The sequence below is a fragment of the Cibotium barometz genome, chromosome 39 (assembly GCF_041138505.1).
Source record: "Cibotium barometz isolate CiBa-2024 chromosome 39, ASM4113850v1, whole genome shotgun sequence".
NCBI classification, from domain to species: Eukaryota; Viridiplantae; Streptophyta; class Polypodiopsida; order Cyatheales; family Cibotiaceae; genus Cibotium; species Cibotium barometz.
The window spans coordinates 46951744-46974913 of record NC_141084.1 but is presented as its reverse complement, the minus strand read 5'-3'; the positions used below and the strand labels follow the sequence as shown (position 1 = coordinate 46974913).

Sequence of the window (23170 nt, the reverse complement as noted above, 5' to 3'; positions counted from 1 at the left end):
AACTGGTGAAATGGCGAACTGGTGAAATGGCGAACTGGTGAAATGGCGAACTGGCGGGCAGCGAAGAGAGAGAGAGAGAGAGAGAGGGAGAGAGAGAGAGAGAGAGAGAGAGAGAATGGATGATTGTTGAGGATCCCCTTTTACTTCTTTTTAGGTAATGTTGCGGGCAGCGAAGAGAGAGAGAGAGAGAGAGAGAGAGAGAGAGAGAATTGATGATTGTTGAGGATCCCCTTTTACTTCTTTTTTACTCGGCCTATGAGACAAATCGGTGTACCTGTATGGGGTATCCTCTGTCATCCCAACAAAATGAAAAAGTACTGAACTAAAAAGCTGAATCTGGGTGTGCAAAGTACAATGAGTGGTGGAGAGGATGGAGCTCTACTACTAGGAGAATGCAAAGCTATATGCATGGAGTATACAATCATGATATGCAACCTAGCTAGCTCCATCCTGTACCATACTGGGGGTATAAAATGGTATACATCAATGAAGGTATCCACAGCTCCCTGAAGAACATGCCTGGGTGTGCTCTGAAGCGAGCCAGTCGCTCTGCACCCTCTCTGTGAAACTGAGCTCTGATCTCTGTCATCTCTCTCTGGTATAGGCGTGGTGTCCGAAAGCCAGGTGTCCTCTGTCTCCTGCGGGCTCTGAGTGTCTCTGCTCTCTGGAGAGTAATTCCCTGTTGTGTAGGGGCAGGGAGTGGGATGGATCTCTGAAAAAATGTAGTAATCTGTGTCTGTCGTCTCCCCTCTGGAGCTGTCTGAGCCTGTAATGATGTCTCTCTGTGGCGCTGTATGTCTAGAATGAATCTCCCCAGTATGCGCTGGTCTGCTGCCTCAAAGATCTGGCGTAGGGAATGTGGCTCTCTGAATAAAATGGGATATCTCTCTCTGATGGCTATATATGCTCTGCATTTGCATACATAATGCTCCTCACTCTCCACCTCCTCTCTCCACAATCTGCATACCCTCTCCTCTCGGGGGATCCGTGCTGCTCTGCCAGTCTCAATCTCCAATCGGTGTGATGAAACTCTGAGCTGACCAATAGCCACTCGGGAGCCGTGTGGTAAAAAGCCCTCCATGTATCTAGGCCTCTCTATAAATCCATCAGCAGTGATACTCATGAAGTGATCTCTGTAGTATAGCATCTTCGGTGGAAGAGGCTGTGTAGGCGATATCCATGTCTCTCGTGTATAGAGCTGCCATAGATCCTGTCTCAATACTCTGTTCCTCTCACTATGAGAGAGACGGATATGTGGTGCATCCCTGTCATACTGGAATGGTGGTAGATGATCCATGTCTAGGCCATGCTGTGAGAACCAATGTGTGACCTGTGCATACCATGATCCTCTGTCTCCTGCCTCAGCCAACTGTCTAGATGCCTCAAAAGCTCTGTATGACAATCTGTCCTGTGGCATCTCTCTAAATCTGTCTAGCAGGCATATAGTCTGAAATATGGCCTCTACCATCATAGGAGGCGCAACAAACTCTGCTCGGATATTGTCATGAGGTACTGACGGTTTGCTGCGTATCATGCGTGCCATCATGAGGGCCTGTGGTCTCTCTATCTGTGTCCACCAATGGGTAGCAAGGCCTGGCGCCCATACCTCTGCTCCATACATCAATGCCGGTGTGACTAATGTGTCAAATAGCCACCCCTTCGTCCGGGGCTCCTGAAAATGCGCCTGGTGGCACTGTCTCTCTAGCATAGCCAATGCTGCATATCCCCGTGTCAATCTAGCTGTGGCTGCTAAACCCATGGTGAAGCGTTTGGTTGCTGCAGAGAAGGTAACCCCTAGGTACACGCATGATGTCACCACCTCCACCTTGCGTCCTGCGAGAGTGAATGTGAGCTGACTCCTGCCCTGTCTCGATGTATGAAAGACCATAACCTTGGTTTTCCCAAGGTTCACGGTAAGACCCCTTTGTGTGCAGAAATCATCGAGTGCATGTAGATGCTGCTGTAGACCACCTGGAGACTTAGACACTAATACAATATCATCAGCATAAAGCATAATATGTATTGAGGTACCTGCTAAATCAACTCCATCTCCGCCTCCCCGTATAATGAAGTCAGCCACCTCATCAATGTATAACCCAAATAGCGTGGGGGACAGTGGGCATCCTTGCTTCACACCAAACACCATTACGGGTACCTGTCCAATGGGGAATTGGGATGACTATATCAGTCAATAGCCCGGCATCCGGCAGGTCATCTGCTACTCCAGTTGGGGCTTCTCCGGACTCGAAGCGGGAAAGATAGTCCGCCACTGTATGATTGGGACCTAGTGTGTGGACTATTATATGAAGTCAAATTCTTGGAGTATCAATATCCATCTAGCCAATTTTCTTGCTATACTCTGCTTATCTACCAAGTACAATAAGGCAGAGTGATCGACATGGAAGGTAAATTTATTACCCAGCAACTAGTGTCTGAACTTTGTAACTGAGTAGATTAGACCCAGGGCTTCCCTATGTGTGGTAGAATAGTTTCGCTCGGCATGAAAGAGCCTTCGACTGGCATAGAAGATAGGCCGGAACCATTTCTTCTTTGCTTCTTGCATGAGTGTATTGCAAATTGCTACATCAGAGGCGTCAATGAAGACATGAAATGGTAGTTCCTAGTTTGGGGCTTGGACAATGGGTGCACTGGATAGTATAAGCTTGAGGTGCCGGAATGCAATGTCGCATTCCATTGTCCAATTAAAAGAAACCTGCCTTGACTGCTTTATGAGAGTTTTTTAAATGGACCATCTGTTGATTCAAAGGGATTGCTACATGAGCGAGGTATCTGAGCATTTTGCTATGCCATCTTACTTGTCCCAGAAACATTCTCAACTCTTTGTCATTTGTTGGAGTTGGGGCTTTGTGGATCACCTCAACCTTATCTGGATCGATTGCTATTCCTTGTTTAGAAATGATGTGGCCTAATAGCATTCCGGTCTGGATGGCAGAAGTGCATTTTGTTGGATTTAGGCTTAATCTGGAAAGTTTGCATTTGGCCACACACAGTTGTGGATCCATCAGATGTTGAGATATTTTGCCAAAAACACTAAAGTCATCAATGAAATCCTTCATAAAGGAGGTGAGGAAATCAGCAAAGAATTCCTGAACCATGCGTTGAAATGTAGCAGGAGCATTATTCAGACCAAAGGTCATGACATTTGATGCAAAGGCTCCCCATTCTGTGATGAAAGCAGTCTTTTGCCGTTCTTTGGCGGCCATTTGAACCTAGTTGTATCCACTGAACCCATCTAGGAATGAGTACATCTCGTGGCCTGCCACTGCATCAAGCAAAGAATCTGTGAATGGTAAAGGAAAAGGGTCTAAAATGGTAGCAACATTTAGCTTCCGGTAATCTACTCGGACCCTTAACTTCTGATTTTTCTTGGGAACGATCGCGATCGGTGATAGCCATGTGGCTCGATTGATTGGGTATATGAACCTGAAGGAGTTTATCTATTTCTTGTTTTATCCTCTTGGCATAGTTTGGGTTCATCCAGTATCTTGGTTGCCGGATAGGGATGGCATCTTCTTTCAGGTTGATCCGGTGCTGATAGAAGCTGGGATTAGTCCCTTTCATGTCGGTGTAACTCCATGAAAAGACATCTTTATAGGAAGTGAGCAGCTCCTGAATTTTTTCACGGAACTCATTGTCTAGCTTTGCACTGACCCTGACCATCTTGGGGTCATCACTAGTGCCCAAGTTCATTTTTGCCCAATTCATGTTCTTTGACTCTTTTGGAGTGCTTGAGGTCTCTGTTAAAAGCTTTTTCTACTACAATCAGCTGCTGCAGTCTAGGGGTACTACCTTCCTCGGCTAGGACATCATAAAAATCTTCTGGTTCTTCTGAATTGTCTCCTTCCATCCTTGGAGTGGATTTTTATTTGAAATCCTCACTTACATGTGGAGTGCCGGGTCGGTACCTGTCCATGATCCGGACTACATCTACTTCAAACAGACTGATTAAATTAGCATCTGCTGGAGATTTTCCTATTCCGCATCGAAGTCTAGTCCTTCGAGCATGTTGATTCCTTCGGCTATTTCTGGACGGGCTGGTTTTTCCACTTTCTGCCTACTGGCGATAGAGATCTTGTTCTTCTTCTTTCCATGGTGGATAGTGGGTATATTTGCAATGTTGCTTAATCCATGCTTGGCGGAGCCAGGGTTTGCTGAGCAACATTTGGGTAGCCACCTTTGATATCTGTTGGAAATAAGTGCACACTAGGTGTACTATTTCTAGTCTAGTTTCACTTAAGTCTTTGTGTCTTGAGTCTAGTGCCATGTGGCACCTCTACATTTATCCCATAAGTCAGTCTACTCAATCTTGTAGTTCTCACCTATATATTGTAGGTGTCACATCAATGAAAGTATCAAGCTTGTGTCTTGTCTACACTCATCTCAAGGTAACCTTTGGTCTTTCAGTCTTGTTATCATTTCATTTCTAGTTTATTGCTTTCATATTTTTTACATGGTATCAGAGCTAGGTTTGCTCCCCTAGTCTTGCCACTACTCTGCTGCCCCCCCTTTCTATACCTCTTCATCAAGATTGGATCTGCGCAGCTGCTCTGGAAGACGCCTATCTGCGCAGATTTCTGTCTGCTTTTTTCTGCGTTGTATCTGCCCCGACATCTGCTCCTGATCCTGGCCCCCGTGCTGCTCCTGGCCCCCGTGCTGCTCCTGGAACTCTGCGCCATCTTCTTCAACAGGCTGCACTTCTCCAGGAGCTGCCCGAGGTTCTGCAACAAATTCTCCACCTCTGCTCGCTCTCCGGTCTCTCTAGGTATCGTGGCCGTGTACTACATCTCTCTCTATTTGCAAAAATCTCTGTTCGCAGCTCTCTCTCTTTCTCTCTCTCTCGGGTTACCCCTGAAAGGGTGGAAGACCTGAGGAAAAAACCAAAGTGGTATGCTTCAATATTTTCAGTTCTATTTTTCTTCAAAATTAATTCAAAACTGAACTCTCTTGTAAGGGAATAGACACTGCCCTTGCATCATTAGCAAGAGGTAAGACCTTCCCACATGGCATCTTCTACCCATTCTCTCATGTCTATCGACAAATTCAATGGGTCCAACTTTCATACTTGGCAAATCAAAATCAAGTGCCATCTTATGAAAGAAGGCCTGTGGGATGTTGTTCATCATGCTACTCCCGAAGATTCCGACATTGAGCAAGTTATCACTTATGCTCCCACTGCCAAGAATGACAAAGCCTATGCTATCATCTTGCTCGGTCTTGGAGATGATTACATTCATCACATCTCCGACATACAGTCTGCTTCTTGAGCATGGATCACTTTGGATACCCTGTTTGGACCCCGCTCTAAAAACTCTAAGATTGCACTCATGATCTCATTCTTTGATCTATATATGCAGGAGGGAGCTACTATAGCCTCTCATGTCAATTATTTTCGCAGTCTTATGGTTCAGCTTGCATCAGTGAAGTCCCCCATCTCCGAAGATATTGCTATTGCTGTGCTTCTCAAAAGCTTACCTGACACCTATGCTACTCTTGTCACTACCTTCAAATATCACAATAATCCTACTCTTGAAGGTATCATCAATGCTCTCCAAGAAGAGGAAAGAACAAAACAACAAAAGGTAATTGACACTGCATTTTTAGCAAAGAAAGGAGGTTCTAAGGTAAGAAAGCCTTGCACCCATTGTGGAAAAACTAATCATATGGAGGACTGCTTCAAGGCTCATCCATGCACCATTTGTGGCCGTGATAATCACCGGGAGAAGGACTGCTACTCTAAAACCTCTACATCAGCCCCTGCATCTACCTCAGCCCATGTTGCTGCAGCATCTACAACAACAGATCTTGCTGTTCATTCCTCACATGATGAGGAATGGGCTTTCTGATTACTTCACCTTTCTTGTCTACCACTTTGACCACCGATGATGTAGGTCAAGGGGTTCTAGTGTCTTACTCATTATGCTTTTTGACCTCTCTCTTGTCCCTACCCAAGAGGCAGCGATTGCCCTTGAGGAGGGGTTGTCTTCAAGGTCCATCTGTTTGTCTACAGTCAGTCTTCTGTCTATCTAGTCTTGTCTGTCTATCTATCTGTTGTCTGTCTATCTGTCTATCAATCTGACTGTGTCTTGTTTTAGATCCATCTTGTCCCTACCCTTGTGGACCCATATGAGGATATCACTTGAGGAGGGGTGTCTCAGGATCTTTTTGTCTCTCATGTCTTGTCTCTCAGTCTATGAGTCTTTATGTCTATCTTCTAGTCTTGTCTTTTTTGTCTTCCTCCTAGTGTCCACTTAAGGAGGGTGTTGGAAATAAGTGCACACTAGGTGTACTATTTCTAGTCTAGTTTCACTTAAGTCTTTGTCTTGAGTCTAGTGCCATGTGGCACCTCTACATTTATCCCATAAGTCAGTCTACTCAATCTTGTACTTCTCACCTATATATTGTAGGTGTCACATCAATGAAAGTATCAAGCTTGTGTCTTGTCTACACTCATCTCAAGGTAACCTTTGGTCTTTCAGTCTTGTTATCATTTCATTTCAAGTTTATTGCTTTCATATTTTTTACAATATCTTCCATGCGAAGCACTACTACAACTATCTGGAAACTATATCCGGAAACCTCTAGCGCCGTGAGCTCGCAAATTAATCTGAGTGGATACACTCACGCTGATCCATCATTTTTATAGCAAATGGTGCGGGTTCCCATCTGCTCAACCCGAGCATGTGGCATGTTGTATCTGTTGTTTTATTCTTGCAAAGTGACTCCTTTTGGCTTCCCCTTCTTTTCTGGGGTCAGTTTCCTTGCCACCTCTAGAGTCTTGGACTGCATGGATCAAGTCACTGCCATGGCTGATGATTCGACTGCTTCTGTGTAGTTGGGCGGTTTGCTGCTTCTGTGTAGTTGGGCAGTTTGCTGCTTGCTCATCCAGAGCTTGGCTTTCCACCGCGTTGACTGTAGGTGGAACAAACACAAAAGTTAGTGTTCCCTCTAATTCTGCTTTATGCTTTTGCCATAATTCACATTCTGAGTTCTGGTGGCCTTGCCCATGGCAATAAACGCATATAAGGATGGGCCTTGGGGAACCAGCCGTGTCTCTGGGCGGAAAATTTTTGCGTTGGCGAAACTGTGGTATGCGGAACTGGTCTTGTGTGGCCATTGGCTAGGCTAGTTGGACTCTAGCTACTACCTGGCGTTGCATCACTGGTTGTGGAGGTGCTCTCCTGCCATTGTAGCGGTATGCTTCAGTTGCATGTGTAGAAGTTCTGCAAGTGGCACACCAAAGGTCGTTTCACACCAGATATCTAACCGAACAATAGGAGTAGGCTTTGCACCTTCAGTGGCTAACTGAACCTTGGCTCTGCAACCAATTCTTTGGCTGTTTTCCCCACCTTCTTTCTCTACGGTTGTGGTCATTAGTTCATGCTTGTCCTTAGCCTACGACTAACACCTCTACTGCCATGCCACGACGAGTGAGAGCATAGGAGAGAACAAGAGAGGGAGAAGAGAACTAGCATCAATAGACCATCACTTACTCACACAATCTTTAGGCATGTATGTAACAAAGAAGAGAAAGCATACAAGAAAACTTCAATCACAAGAGCAAGAAACTCAAACTCAATTGTGAGAATGGGATTATTCTCATTAGTTAAAATGTCTTATATACAAGACTCATATGTACAATTTTAATGGAGTCATTGCAGTTCCAAAACGCAATCTCTAGCTTGGTCTCATAGGTCTCGCACCGTCATTGGGCTCGTCGCTCGGTGATGATCACCCTCCCATCTGTGTACACTGCCCATTTCCCTGCCTTCCGTGCATCCAAGATGCGTGGCATGCATTCCCTCTTGTGTGCCACCTGTGCTAGTGTGAGATCGTCTTCGAGGTAAGTCTTTTCTCTTTTTAGTGCCCGCCTTTTGGTAAGGAATGCTTGCCTCGCCTGCAACCCCGCAAACTTGAGGATGAGTGTGCGTTCCTTGGTGGTGTCTTTGCCCACCCTCCATGCCTCGACAAAGGGGGTATCAGCGATTTCCAGCTTTCTGCATAGTGCTATGGCGTCCTCTTTCGGCGAGGCTCCTTCCTTCCATCCCACCACTCTCACATTCAATGCCCTAATCTTCCTTCTTGTCTCCTCTTCAAGCGTGTCATTGATGATGTTTGGGGATGATGGTGGGTTCCGTTGCTTCTTGGCAACATCAATCCAGCTGCCTGCTTCTTCCACTTGTTTCTGTGTCTTCTTAATCACCTCGGCCCATGTGGTTGCCTCGTTTGCCTTCTTCTCGTCTTGTTCCTGGAGGGTCTTCAATTGCACTCTAAGTGTATTCAGCTCATCATTGAGGGATAGTTGAATCTCTCCTTCTTAGAATTGAGTACGTGCCCTCAAGGTCTCGTTTTCCACTCTAAGGGTGGCGACTTGGGCCTCCAGCTCCATGATTAGTGAGGTGTGGTGGCTGGTTTTTGCGTCCAACATTTGGACCATTTCCTCCTACATCTTGCTTAGCTGAGTTGCTATGTATGCCTGCATGTCTGCCTTCCACCTATCCATCTCCTCTTGCATGGAGGCACGCAACTCATGCCCAAGGTCATCACTATCCTTGTTCTCCCCGAGCTTCTTTTGTAGGTGCTCAATATCAGTATCCTGCATTTTGCATACTTCTCTCATGGTGGTCAGGCATGTTTTGATATGGGGGTCGCCGATCTTCTGTGAGCTCGCCCAAATTGAGCTGTATTTCCTCTCCTTCTCACCTCTAGTCCTTGTTGCCGGCGAGCTGTCCATCTTGGACTGAAGGGGTCCCCCTTCTAGTACTGAATTTGCTCCTCAGCTGGTGGCCCCCATAGATGGCCAGCTACAAGTGGGGAGGCAAGTAGCAGCAGGTAGGTATGTTGCTGCCTTGGGGGCCTGAGCAAGGGCACGTGGGGAAAGGGGGCGAAGACAGAGAAGGCGCAGAGAGAGGGCGGGTGGGGAAAGGGGGCGAAGACAGAGAAGGCGCAGAGAGAGGGCGAAGCGAAGAGAGAGAGAAGCAAAGATAGAGAAGGCGCAAAGAGAGGGCGAAGCGAAGAGAGAGAAGGCGCATAGAGAGGGCGAAGTGAAGAGAGAGAGAAGCAAAGATAGAGAAGGCGCAGAGAGAGGGTGAAGCGAAGACAGAGAAGGCGCAGAGAGAGGGCGAAGCGAAGAGAGAGAGAGAAGCGAAGAGAGAGAGAGAAGCGAAGAGAGAGAGGGTGGGTGGGGAAAGGGGGCGAAGCGAACAAGAGAGAGAGAAGCGAAGAGAAAGAAGCGAAGACAGAGAAGGCGCAGAGAGAGGGCCAAGCGAACAGCAGAGAAGGCTTAGAGAGAGAAGCGAAGAGAGAGAGAGAGGGCGGGTGGGGAAAGGAGGCAAAGAGAGAGGGCAAAGCGAACAACAAAGAGAGAAGCGAAGGCAGAGAAGGCGCAGAGAGGGCGAAGCGATTGGCAGAGAAGGCGCAGAGAGAGAAGTGAAGAGAGAGAGGGCGGGTGGGGAAAGGGGGCGAAGACAGAGAAGGCGCAGAGAGAGGGCGAAGCGAAGACAGAGAAGGCGAAGAGAGAGGGTGAAGCGAAGAGAGGGCGGGTGGGGAAAGGGGGCGAAGAGAGAGGGCGAAGCAAACAGCACAGAGAGAAGCGAAGACAGAGAAGGTGTAGAGAGAGAGCGAAGCGAACCGCAGAGAGGGCGCAAAGAGAGAAGCGACGAGAGAGAGGGCGGGTGGGGAAAGGGGGCGAAGAGAGAGGGCGAAGCGAACAGCAGAGAGAGAAGCGAAGAGAGAGAAGGCGCAGGGAGAGGGCGAAGCGAACAACAGAGAAGCCGTAGAGAGAGAAGCGAAGAGAGAGAGGGCGGGTGGGGAAAGGGGGCAATGAGAGAGGGCGAAGCGAACAGCAGAGAGAGAAGTGAAGACAGAGAAGGCGTAGAGAGAGGGCGAAGTGAACAGCAGAGAGAAGCGAAGAGAGGCGAAGAGAGAGAAGCGAACAAGAGAGAGAGAGAGAGGGAAAGAAGAAAGAAAGAAAGTTGTACTAACGCCTTCAAAAGGCCAAAATGACGTATGAGACCAAAAGGTTACATCATATCCATGAGGTACATCATCCTAGGTACAAAATAGTAATAAAGAAAGATAATTAAAATCTAGAACTTTAAAATCTGATCTAGGTACATGAGCAAAGAGCTGTCATATCACCCTAATACATCCCTCATGGGCCGCTGTGCATTGGTGCTCAAGGTGGTAAAACTGAGGTGGCGCGAGAAGGTCCTGTGATGATGGGAGATGATGGCCCGGATCTTCCTGTGGTGGCGTGGCCGTGGGCAAGGGCCATGGGGTCTCGGGCGTCGAGCTGTGCTTAACTCAGTGGTTTTGTCTTGTGTCACACCTCTCGGCCGAGCTCCTACACTAGCCTGTGGTCTGGGTATGATGGGTGGATCGGCCCTCGGAGTGCTGGTATGGAAGAAGTCGGTGAGAGCTCTCTGTGCTGGTCCTCGAGCAGGTACAGCTGATTTGGATCTCACTAAGGACTCCCTGTGTCTACGGAGCTCTAGAAAAAGTCCTAGGCATCTCTGATCCGAGAAGTCCATGATCCTGGAAAGTTGTTCGGACCCAGCTCGGAAGATGCAGTGGAACCTCTCCCGAATCTCATAGTATACAGGGCATCGGCGTATGTAATAATCCTTTGACTCGGGCTCTGTGTGACAGAGCTCGCATATCCTGTCCTCTGGTGCAGCCACCCTAGGCAGTCTCGACTCTCAGCTGGTGGGACGAGGTTCGGATTTGGCCGATCGCATATCTCACCCCAAAGGATAGGTGTATATCCATGTAGCGTGGACGGATGATGAACCCATCCTCTGTCAGGCATAGGAGGTGATCTCTGTAGAAGGCCATCTTTGTCCCCAGTGGACGACTAGGTGAACTCCATGCCTTCTGAGTATCCAGTCTGACAATGTCCTTCCTGATAACCCTGTTCCGCTCTGTGCGGCTGAGAGCAAATGATTGGGCCTCTATCCTGTACTGGAAGGGGGGGAGTGCCTCCATCTGCATACCATGCATGCCAAACCAAGTGCCTACCTGTGCATACTAGCACTCTGTATCTCCCTCAAGTGTCAACTGTCTCGAGGACTCCAGGGCTAGCCGCGGTTATCTATCAAGTGGAAGCTCCCATAGCATGTGCCAGTATGTCACTGTCTGGAATAGAGCCTCTGTCACTATCGGTGTAGCCCCTATCTCTGCCCGCACAATGTCATGTGGCACTGATGGTTTACTCCTAATCATGCGTGAGATCATCGCCACTAGGGGCCTCTCCATCGGCTTCCACTCATGATATACCTCCTCTCTATCTGTCTCGGTCGGCCGGCTCTCTCCTCTGTCTCCTCCTATGGTATAAGCTTGGACCCCAGATGGGGGCACCATACAGTAGTGCAGGTGTAACTAGAGTATCAAATAGCCAAAGCTTCGTCCTCGGTATTATGATTGATTAATATGTGATTAAGCTCACTAATCCTTATTATCAATGTCTTAAAGTCAATCCTATTTGCTACTATTTCAAATATTAAAGTTGTGATTAAGCTCACTAATCCTTTTTATCAATGGCTTAAACTCAACCCTATTTGCTATTGTTTCAAATCTTAAATCTCCTCAAGTTAGAATGTGAAGCCTTCTCATCTCAATTAACCGAGTGTCGATTTTGTTTTTGGTGAAAATGTTGGGCTTACCCTGGGACCCCAAGGGCGTGCTCCGTCCTCTAATTGGCCACCTAGATAGTTGTAAATTTGGTTGAAAGTTACAGATTTTAAAACTTTGGAGCTTAATTAACGGTACTACAGTTAACCGTTTTTTTGACCCCAAAAAATCCCTACCCTCGTTCAATCCATGGCAAAGATTCCAAATTTGAATTCAAAATTACAAAATTCTAAGCAAAACTACTTCATTTTAAAAACACTCCGAAAATAGTAAGTTTTAGTGACGAAAGCAAGACTCTGAGCATTGCCTCTCTAACGAGCCAAGGGCTGCATATCAGCGTCGGCCGCTTTCCGCATCGAGAACTGAGGTGCAGCAAAAGGGATCCCAAGGCATACATACGAGGTAACGTACTCCACAGGCTCTCCACTGTATGTAAACTGTATTGCAGATCTAGTTATCCACTGTGAGGAGGTGTTAAAGATCATGACCTTAGTCTTTCCAAGGTTCACAGTAAGGTCCCGGTCCTCGCAAAAGGCCTGTAATGCATCCAAAGGCCTCTGCAGCCCCTCTGGTGAATCAGAAATAAGAACAATATCATCTGCATACAAGAGGATCGGTATCAGGACTCCTGCCAAATGTGCTCCTGGTCGTGCCTGTCTGTCTATGTAATTCGAGATCTCGTCAATGTATAGACCAAATAGAGTAGGAGACAAGGGGCAGCCTGCTTCACCCCGATAGTGCTGTGTATGATCTCTGAGTCACCTCCTGGAGCTCGTACTCTGCCTGTGATGACTGACTCAAAGAGTGTAATGATCCCCCACAGCATCTGTGTTGGCACTTCCATAATCCTGCAGTCTCCTCATCAGTCTGGCCCGTGGGACAGTATCAAAAGCTCTAGTGTGGAGTGCCCTCTCCTAAAGCCAGCCTGCCCTGGTGCTCTGAGTCTCTGCTCCTCGGACCATCTACGAAGCTCATGCTCCAAAATCGAACCATAAATCTTGGCCAAGGTGTGACCAATCATGATAGTCCTAAGCGGTCTCTTTGGTGAAGTGGTATCTCGGACAGTGATGGGGCAAAGCAGGTGGTTTCGTGGTGTATCGGCATGAGGGAGAAGGCCAGGTATGCATGGTCGGCTGCAACACTGATGGGGCGAGGAGAGATGGTAAACTCCGGAATGATTGAGATCAGAGAGAGGGATCCCATTAGATAGTCAACTGTACTAGCTCCATGTCCGAAGCGGTAGGAGGTGAAGGAGTTGGATCTAGGCCATCTAGTCAGGCCATTATAAATGGCTAGCCTATGAGCCCCGCTGAGGGCTAAGAGATACTCTCCATATTTTGTGCGGGCTGCTGTATCCTGTGATGTCCGCTCCAGATCCGTACCCACCGTGTCAATCTCCTGGTACATGGGATCATCTGTCTCGAAAGCTAGAGAGAGATTAAGCGTCTATTAAAGACCCAATGGGCCTATGAGACCAAAGTGATACAATAATGTCCATGGCATATCTCATCATGGAATGGAAAATAAAAGAGAAACAAAACATAAACAAAGCTATCTCACTGGGGTGATACAAAACTATCCATGGAAACTCATCATGGCATACTAGGGACATATAAACGTGAGAGCAGCATCAGCCCCCAGTAGATGGTATACCACTGTCCAAAATATAAAGCATGGGCTAATGAGTATGGCCAAGTGGTCTCCCTTAGTTACGTCATAAGGAAAGGTAGCTCGATGGCGGTGGAGCATGTCTTGGATTTGGAGCTGATGAGGGGATCGTGGCGGGCGTCTAGCTGTTTTCCCCTAGTTGCTGCCTTGGGGGCCTGAGCAAGGGCAGACAGGGTGCACAGAGCAGCACAGCCAGTGGGAAAAGGGAGGCGGATGGGGTGCGCACCAGAGCAGTGCAGCCAAGCAGCACACAGCAGGCACAACAATAGCGCAGCACACAACAGGCGCAGCAACTAGAAGGGGGGATGGCGTGAACAATGGGGGAGCCACCAGCACGTAGCGCAAACACAGAGGGGCGTGAAGGTGCTCATGCCATCTGCAGCGAGAGAGACTCTTGAGAGGAAGGGAAGGAAAGAGAGAGAGAGAGAGAGAGAGAGAGAGAGAGAGACAGAGAGACATGATTTGTCTTTCCTTTTTTCTTCAGTTATCTTGTGGAGCATTGGATTCATAAGAACACTTTGAGGAATAAAAGGTTAAGTGCTGTGAAATTCATACGTGCGAAGGTATATTTATCACATGAAGGGTTGAGACTGATGCTTGTACTCTTTATTGACAATGTCTGGATTTTGCAAGCAAATGTTGGGCTGGTTTATTACACTCCTATTATTGCCAAAGTTTTTGTGGGTTATTAGTGAAAAGGTCATACATAAAGTTATCTTTTTGTTTTGTGGTGATATGTAGGTGCCACAACAAACAAACTTTTCTGATTGTGGCCTCTTCTTGCTGCACTATGTGGAAATGTTTATCAAAGCTTTCCGAAGTGGAGACTCGATTATGCAAGTAAGCTCTTCTATGTATATCCTGTCATGAAATTTAGTTTCTTTGCTCTTTACTGTAGTGCCTATTTACACCGTGTGAATTATTGTAGAAGAACAGGTTCCAGAAGAATCAGATGCTTCAATCATACTCCTTTCTTAGCTTATATTTGGGGTTCCCACAGAGGACTTCGACAGTAACTCAATGGCTATGTTGCTAATGTAGGGAGATTTAAAAATAAAAAGAGAGTAGCCCTCTTTCTTTGTGAAAAATCTGTTCGAACTTAATTGCTAATAATTTTTTTTTTTTTCCGAGAAAAGATCCTTTCATTAGTTATGTAAAAAACGCCCATAGGGCTACAAAAGAGATCTCTCCTGCTCCCAACAGAGAGAAGAGCAGTGAATGCATCATGGCAGCCCGGGAGACTCTCCCTAGGTGCTGCAAAATACAAGCATCAGTCTAAAGAACTGAGCGGCTAAATCATACAATAGGGGGGGGGAAGAGCCAAACAGGTGGCCTGTAGTGCCAACGGGGGGATCCCGTGTGTAGGGTGTAGAACGGGCCACAGCGCCAAGTGGTGTGAAAGGCCTGGCGCCGTAAGATCGCCTCATCCGAGTCTCCCCGGATGCAGTCGTACTGTCCTCGCAGGGTGTGGATCAACTCCTGCCAAATCCCCCGAACAGTCTCTGCTGGTGGCTCTAATCTCCCCTCAAAGGCCGTAAAGCACCGGGCCCTCCAGGTGAACCAGACGGTGAGGCTGCTGAGGAGCTCCCATCGTAAATCCCTCTCCTGTGTCCAGCTGGGGCGGACGAGAAATCCGGTGCCGGAACCAGGCGAGGCTGGCCCCTAATAAATCTGATGGCCTGACTGCCCTGCTCCATCTCATAGCCCATAGCAGGCCCTGACGAAGTCGACCAAGCAGCGGCACCCCACGTAAACATACCCTCTGGAGAGAGGGGGGCCAGAATACGCAGCATCCGCAGCCAAATCTGCTGTGCCTGAGGGCAGTCCCAAAGGCAATGTCTCTGTGTCTCCATAGGGTGGCCGCATCGGACGCAGGCCGCCGGAAGACCGCTGTAAACAAGCCAAGTGCCAACTGCTGAGCCCCTGTGGGCGACCAGCCCTTGAAAAGCCGAGATCCTGCGGGCCTGTCGACTAGCCCAGAGCCGAGCCCAGAAATCCTCCAGGAACTCCTGTGATAGTCCCTGCAATCGCCAATGCCCCGCTGCCGCTGGAGAAACCGTCCTCCTCGCCGTCAAAATATGCCGTCCCAGCCGAACAGTATACTGGAAAAAGGTGATCTCTGTGGCCTCAAGGGATGCATAAGGATCATGCCACTCGTACTCCCCGGGGTCCCACTGTAGCCAGGCCAAGGGGCGCGCTGCATATGCCCATATGCGCCAATCCGGGAGCACATCAGGAGGGTCGGGGTCAATATGCCACTTCCGAGAAGCGGCAGCCACTACCCGAATCCTCTGAAAGGTGCACTCTGGAACCAAAGGCGACTCCACCTCCACTCTCTGGAGTCTGCCCTCATCTTGAATCTCATAATAGAGGCATCTGCCATCCTCAGTGCTAGCTCTGACAGCAATCAGGATCTCCAACTGTGTAAAGGCTCCCATCCACCGTGGGGCCACTGGCTCGAGAGGTGTGAACCACTCCTCTGTAAGTGCCTCCTGAATATCATCCCTCATAATCAACCCCCCTCTGAAGTGACTCAGCCTCTCCACCTGGGTCTCCTCTGGTAGACTGCAGAAAGCCTGCCAGTCTCCAAAACTACGAGCTGGGCCTGCCGCTAGAGGTCCCCAGGCTAGACGAGGCCGAGAACCCAGCATATGACCCTGCTCTATACGAACCGCTGGGCTCCAGATGAGCGGCTGCCTGGCCCGCTCCTCAACACAAGAAGGAGGCCGCTGAGAGAGCCCCGGTCTCAGCAGCTCCCAAGCTCTCAGGATACTCAAAGCAAATCTGTCCTCCCATCCTCTACTGAGGCCTGTCCTCCTCATCTCTATGAAGATCCAGCGAATCTCTGGTGCCCAAGTACCCCCTGCAGAAGGCGCCCGGGCCTGCAGTCGCTGCAAGAGGAGCTCTTTCCAAGGCTCAGCGCCTGGAAGCAACCCCCGAACAATAAGCTTCCCCAATAAGGCTCTACACTGATCGACTGGATCTATAATGCTCATACCGCCCTGAGCCAGCGGAAGTGTAATAACTGCCCATGCAACCTTTGCCCGAGCTGGCTGACCGTCCCGCCCAGACCACAAAAAGTTCCTGATCAGCCTCTGTACCTGGCTGATGCAAGAGCTCGAGAAAATCCAGCAAGACGTAATGTACCACATAGTCGCTAACAGCACCTGATTTGCCACCACCACCCTCCCAGCCAAGGATAGTCGAGCTGTACTCCAATATAATAGCTTCTTCCGAATGCTCAGAAGAAGCGGGGCAATCTGCTGCTCAGGTGACAAATCGAGGCCAATCTGGCATCCCAAATACCGCACTGCTGTGCCTGGAGGAATCCATCTAAAACCGGGGTCCGGGCTCCATGCCGGAGTGGGAGCACTACTGATCCAAAAGGCCACTGTCTTGCGCCAATTGATCAATGCTCCCGAAGCTGCACTAAAAACCTGGAGCGACTGCTCTGCCCGAATAAGATTGGCCTCTTGGCCATGCAAAAATAAGCCCGTGTCGTCTGCAAACTCAGCATCAAGCAAATCCTCCCCCCGGACTGGGAGCTGAAGTCCTCTCAAACCAACCTCCTCTGCCGTCAAATACATACTCATAGCCTCCGCAAAGAAGAGAAAAAGGAAAGGGGCGAGAGGACACCCCTGACGGACTGATCTGGTCAGCTCAAAACTCGGCCCCCGACCTCCTGCAATCAGCACCTGGCTGCGAGCTGTGGAATACAAAGCTGCCACCCCTCTGATCCATCCTGGCTCAAAGCCCAGGCGCAGCATAGTGCCCTCTAAGAATCCCCAATCAACTCTATCGTATGCCTTCTCAAAATCGAGAAGCATCACGACCAAGTCCTCGCCAAGAAACCTAGCTCGGGCCGTCGCCTCCCAGAAAGTACAGATGTTGTCAAGGATACTGCGCTCCTTGACAAATCCTGTCTGAGTAGCATGAATCAACTCCCCCAGGAAGGGCTGGATCCTCAAACTCAAGGCCTTTGCTAAGACCTTGTAGACAGTATTGAGGATCGTAATAGGCCTCCAATGCCGAATGTCATCCGATACTCCCTCCCCCTTGGGGATAAGATAGATCAAGCCCTCTGAAAAGCTCTGCGGCATCACCCCAGTGTCCAGAACATGCTGAAAGCCCCTGCGGAGGCCTGGCCCCAAAAGGTCCCAATAGCGCATAAAAAAGGCCGGCGTCAGTCCGTCCTCCCCCTGGGCAACTATGTCGCGGCAGGACCCTCAAGGCCTCGGCAAGCTCAATCTCTGACAGAGGCGCACCTAGAATTGTGCGCATATGGTCTGTGACCCTCCTCTGCACATGGGCCCATACAGTCTGTCTGCACACATCTCGATCCTCAGTGGCTGGCTCCGCTGAAAGCAGGTCACTATAAAAAGCAGTGGCAATGGCTCTGATCTCCCCGAGCTCAGTAGCTATCGATCCATCCGGTCTACCAAGCTGGCGAACTCCTGCTCGCGCATGACGGGGTCCAGTGATCTCAAAAAACTCCCCAGTCACTCTATCACCAAGCTGCGTCCACTGAGAGGCCTGACGACGATAGTAAAACTCATGTCTGTGCTCCTCTACCTCTCTAACCTCCTGGCGTGCCTGGCTCAGCTGGGACGCCACCCACTCACATGCAGGCTACTGCTCCTGTAGGCGCTGTAGCGAAGCAAGGCTGCGTCTCAGCCGTTGCTCCCGCTCGCGAATCTCTCCCAGTCGTGTCAAAGCTGCAGCGTGTAGAAAAGAGCTAAGATCAATGAGTCCCTGGGCACACTGGCCCGCTGCATCCTGGTCAGAGCACTGACTATCATGCCAGATCCTCTCAATGTCCTCAGCGAGACTGGGATCTGCAAGTACCCTCTCTGGGATCCTCAACTGCAAGCTGGGCTCCCGTGTCCCCTCCTCCAATGTCAATATAACTGGCGCATGATCTGAAAATGAGGTGCCAGCAAGAATGCCGACGGAGCCCCCTCGCTCCCCTAACCAATCGCCCACATAAAAGCGATCAATCCGTGATAGATTAGTCCCTCCCTGCCGGCGATCCGACCGAGAGAAACTAAGACTGTCCTGAGACCGGGAGAAAGCCCCATGCTGCCATGCATCAGTGATCCTCAGTGACATGCAAAACCGGTCCCAAGCTGCAAGCTCCGTGCCGTGCACTGTAACATGACTGCCTCCCACCCTATCTGCCGGGTCCTCAAGCATGTTGAAGTCTCCCCCAACACACCAATGTGCGGCCTCTGGCAATGCATCTGTAACCTGAGTCCAAAACTCTGCTCTGGCACTAGCATGATTGGGCGCATAGATGTTGAGCACACCCAATAGCTCATCATGCATCCTCAGAATGACATACTGTGCTCTACCAGGCACAATGATCCCTCGATCCACAATGGCCTGCCGCCATACATCTGCAATAACCATGCATACTCCTCCCTGTCCACCCAAAGGACCAAACCCTGTAGACCAAAAAGTGTCCCATCTACCAGGCATCACCGAACCATATCTCCGGATCCTGCTCTCACCCAAGTGGTGCTCCTGCATCATCAAAATGTCAATGCTGCCACCAACCAGGCATCTCTGAAGCTCCTGCCTCAAGCAACCTCGATAGCGTATAAAGTGTGCTCCGCCAAGGCCCTGTACATTCCATGAGATGATCCTCATGGATGCCCTGCTGAGGTGGATGCTGTCTCAGCCGTACGGCGGGCCTTCGCAAGCGGCTTGGATGGAGAGTAGTCCCCATCCGAACGGCTGCGAATCTGCCCACCCGGTGTACTGCAAGAATCCCGGATCAGGCGCCAGTGGCTGTGGCCCATGGCGACTGCCTCCTGCTCTGACAGAGAAACCTCGTGTATACTCACATATCCAGGGTCGCGCGCCAAGTCTGCCACTATGCGCACGACCAAATGCCGAATCCCTGAGGTATCCACACTCCCGGGATCCAAGAAAAAATGAGCCAACTCCCAAAGTCGGCCTATCACATCAGTCACCTCCAGATCGCTCATGTGGTGAGAAAACTCAACTGCTTGAGTCTTCAAAGTGCTGAGAGCGAGCTCTAGAGTCCACTCCCGATCACAAGGTCCACATAGAGGGAACGAGAAGGCCACCGCTGAGTCTAGTGCCTCCTCCCCGCGGGCCGGAGGTATCACTACATGAACTCGAATGGGTGCTGGCTCATGGGGGCCCTCTGCTCCAAAAAGCCGTGTAAAGGTATAATCAAAGGCCTCCGAGCGCTGTCTAATGCCAAGGCGACTCAGCCGACTGCGGATAGATGAAATCCGTGAGGCCCTAATCGGCATAGGTCTCCTCTGTGATGCTCGAGCGAGGTCAGTGCTCAGCGCTCTCCGGACTGCAGGTGAGCGTCAGTGAACTGCCAGGGTCTCCCGGGAAGGTGAGGCGGGCGGAGGGGGAGGAGGGGGAGGCGAGGGAGGTGGAGAGGGAGCCGCTGCCGAAACCGGAGCGGAGGCGGGAGGAGGCGAAGGTGGAGACGAGGCGGTGGGAGGGGACGGGGGTGGGGGGGGTGAAGAAGGGGGAGCTGGCATCTCCTGGTCCTCGGTCGCTGCAGGGGTCTCCTCCTGAAGGGGAGCAAAGCTGTTCCTCACGGGAACCCAGTGAGGCTGAGACTGTGGCTGCTGCTGCAGCGGTCTCTGTGCGTGCTGCTGTGGCTGTCTCCCTCGGCGGCGCCCCTGTCCAGGCTGCCACTCCGAGGTCTCTGTGGCCTGAGCAGGTGTCCCTGAGGCAGCCTGCCGAGCCGAATCTGTGGGCGGGCCATCAGTAGCCTGCTGCTGTGGTGAGGGTCGAGGTCTCCTGCGAGGGCAGGCCTTGGCCAGATGACCGACCTGCCTGCAAATGAAGCACTGGTTCGGGAGCCCCGAGAACTCCACTCTCTGATCTATCCACCCCCCCCCCCCCCTATCCTAGGTAGCTGAATGACCTTAGGAAGGGAGGAGATGTCAGACACCAACACCCTGACCGAAGGTAGCTCCGCTGCTCTGGCCACCACTGAAGCTGCTGAGGGGCCCGTCTCTAGTACCGAGCCCACCAATGCTCCGAGCCTGGGGAGGAGCGGAAGATACTCCCGGCGGAGACCAGGGAAACAAACTGTAATATGGAAGAGGCGCTCTCCCTGCTCCGCCGCTGCTGGGTCAAATCCATGCTGCCAAGGTCTGAAGAAAGCCCGAGCACCCCTGATGTCCAGAGGACTCATGGCAAGGACCTTGGCAACGCTCTGGGCGGCCTCGAACTCGATCTGATAATGGCCCCGGCCCAGGAGCTGTACATCCAGGATCTTGCCCACATCTGCAAGAAGGCGAGCCTGAAGAAGATCCCTGATCTCCCCTCTGCTGGGGCGAGTGCCGACTATACGGCAGATGGTGGAATGAGCCTGGAGGCGTTCCACCTCTGCAGTGAGGCTCGCTTCCTCTTCCGGCGAAAGAGAAAGCTTGATGGGGATGACCTCGGGGGCGGGCGAGGGGGCTGCGGGTGAGTCCCTCTGAGGCGAGGCGGGAGGAGTCTCCATCAGAGTCTGAAGCTCAAGTGAAGGCGAGGCGAATGCGGAAAACCTGCAAGAAACGGGCTGCACCCAAAGAGGCGGAAGACCGGATGAAAATGAAGAAAAACAAAACCCCCTTGGGGTGAACAACACGAAAGAGGAGGGAGAGGGGGAAAACGAAGGAGAAGCCCTGGGGGGGGGGGGGGGGGGGGGGGGGGCGGCAACAAAGCGAGAGGGAGGGGAGGCGGGGCGCTGCTGAAGGGGGGGGGGCAGGCGCGAACAGGCGGAAAGGAGGGGGGCGAACAGGCGACAAAGGGGATGGGGGGGCGAACAGGCGAAGAGGGGGTTGGGGGCGAAAAAACGAAGAGGCGGGGGACGAATGGCGAGGAGGGGGGAGGCGCAGCAGCGAGGCAGGAGGGGGGGGCGCATCAGTGAATGTAGAAAGCGGATTGCAAAAGAGAAAAGGAAAGAAGCAAGCAATGGAGTACCAGACTCTTCTGATGACAAAGCACAGTAATCGGCTAATGTAATTCAAGAAGAGTACACTTTTTTGGTCACATGCACTAGTGACACACCAAGTGCTTTAGACAATGATATGTCTTGCATTGCATGTGACAGACAGGATGTATCATGGTATTTTGATAGTGGTGCTTCGAGCCACATCACTTCATGCAAAGATGTATTTCAGCACTTGGTTTATGCTTCAAATGGTCGCATTGTATCATGTGCAGATCATACCACATATCCAGTAAAGGGAATTGGCAATGTCATACTTATTGCAGCCAATGGTGCCAATATATGTATGAAAAATGCATTGTATGTTCGAGGGATAAAGAAAAATCCCCTCTCCGTCTCAGCCATAAATGACCAAGGTTTAAAGGTTGAATTTGAAGATGGGAAGTGTTTGGTAAAAGACCAATCAAAGGGTTATGAAATAGTCACTTCTGGAACACGATACAAAGGCTTGTATAAGCTAGATAGCTATGACAAGCGTACTTATGATGCAAATACAGTGGCTGCCCACACTCTTGCTATGCATGATGCAGAGCTATGGCATGCTCGTTTTGGGCATGTAAATTTTCAGAGTTTGATGCTTTTGCAGAAGCATCATATGGTTGATAATATGCCGCCTCTTGAGTCTCCAACAAGACATGCATCTGAGGGGTGTATTTTGGGAAAGATGCAACGTAAACCATTCCCCAAAGATGGAGTTGTTAGAGCTGAAAGTAAATTACAGCTCATACATAGTGATGTATGTGGTCCAATGCGGACACCATCCATAGGGGGGCATCTTTACTTCGTCACATTCATTGATGACTACTCCAGGTTTGCTTGGGTTTACCCCTTGAAAGCGAAAGCAGAGGTGTTTACATGCTTTCGACACTTTGTAGCAATGGCTGAAAATATGTGTGGATGTAAAGTCCAAACACTCCGCTCAGATAGAGGTGGAGAATACATGTCAAATGCATTCATGGATTATATGCTTCAAAAGGGCATCAAACACCAATGTACTGTGCCTTATACACCGCAGCAGAATGGTGTAGCTGAGAGGAAAAATAGATCTCTCATGGAGATGGCAAGATGCATGGTGAAAGCACAAAAGTTGCTTCACAATTTTTAGATGGAAGCTATAATGTGTGCAACTTAGGTGTTGAACAGGTATCCAACAAAAGCTTTGAAAACCATAACACCATTTGAGGCTTGGTATAGCCGAAAGCCAATAGTGGATTATATGCGTACATTTGGGTGATTGGCATATACACATGTGCCAGAACAACTCCGAACAAAGCTAGGTAACAAAGCAATGAAATGCATTTTTGTGGGCTACAGCAATGAGAGCAACGGATACCGTCTTTATAATCCAACAACACGCAGGATTTTTGTCAGTAGAGATGTGGTATTTGCTCTGAAAATTCAGTACAGTCCATGTACAGCTGTATAAAAGTAATGATACAGGCATGCAAGTCATGTTTGATGGACTATTACCCATCGCAATTAGGGGGGATTTAGATCAGCCAGCCCCTACACAAGTAAATCCTCATGTAGAACATGTGGAACAGCCAGCAAATCAGTCCCCTTCTATGGAAGAAGTGGAAGATCTTGTCAGGGAGGAGCAAATAGCCATAGACACAACCAAGTCGGTGCCAAGATGGTTGCTGAAGACTTTGCAAGTAAGCAAACTTGCAGCTCCACTCACAGGTAGAACAAGGGCTAGTTCTAGCCATGCTTTGAATATGCATCATGGGGAGTCTGCATTAGCCATGGGTGGTCTATCATTTTCCACCCCATCACATCAGATTCATTCACTTCACATAACATCCATTCCTATCTTTCTTAATTTACATTACGTCTCATCACATCCATTTCTCATTACAT

At 49.8% G+C, this 23170-nt stretch overlaps 1 protein-coding gene across 15 annotated transcripts in view; it reads left to right on the top strand.

Moving 5' to 3' along the window:
* Positions 1-23170, top strand: part of LOC147616168 (putative ubiquitin-like-specific protease 2B) — a 165781-nt gene that overhangs the window by 138287 nt on the left and 4324 nt on the right. For all 15 annotated transcript variants that reach the window (XM_086778803.1, XM_086778800.1, XM_086778810.1 and 12 more), the window contains 2 exons: positions 13802-13880; positions 14059-14157. In XM_086778803.1, coding sequence (XP_086634929.1) covers positions 13802-13880; positions 14059-14157 — 178 coding nt within the window. The remainder of the gene's footprint in view (positions 1-13801; positions 13881-14058; positions 14158-23170) is intronic.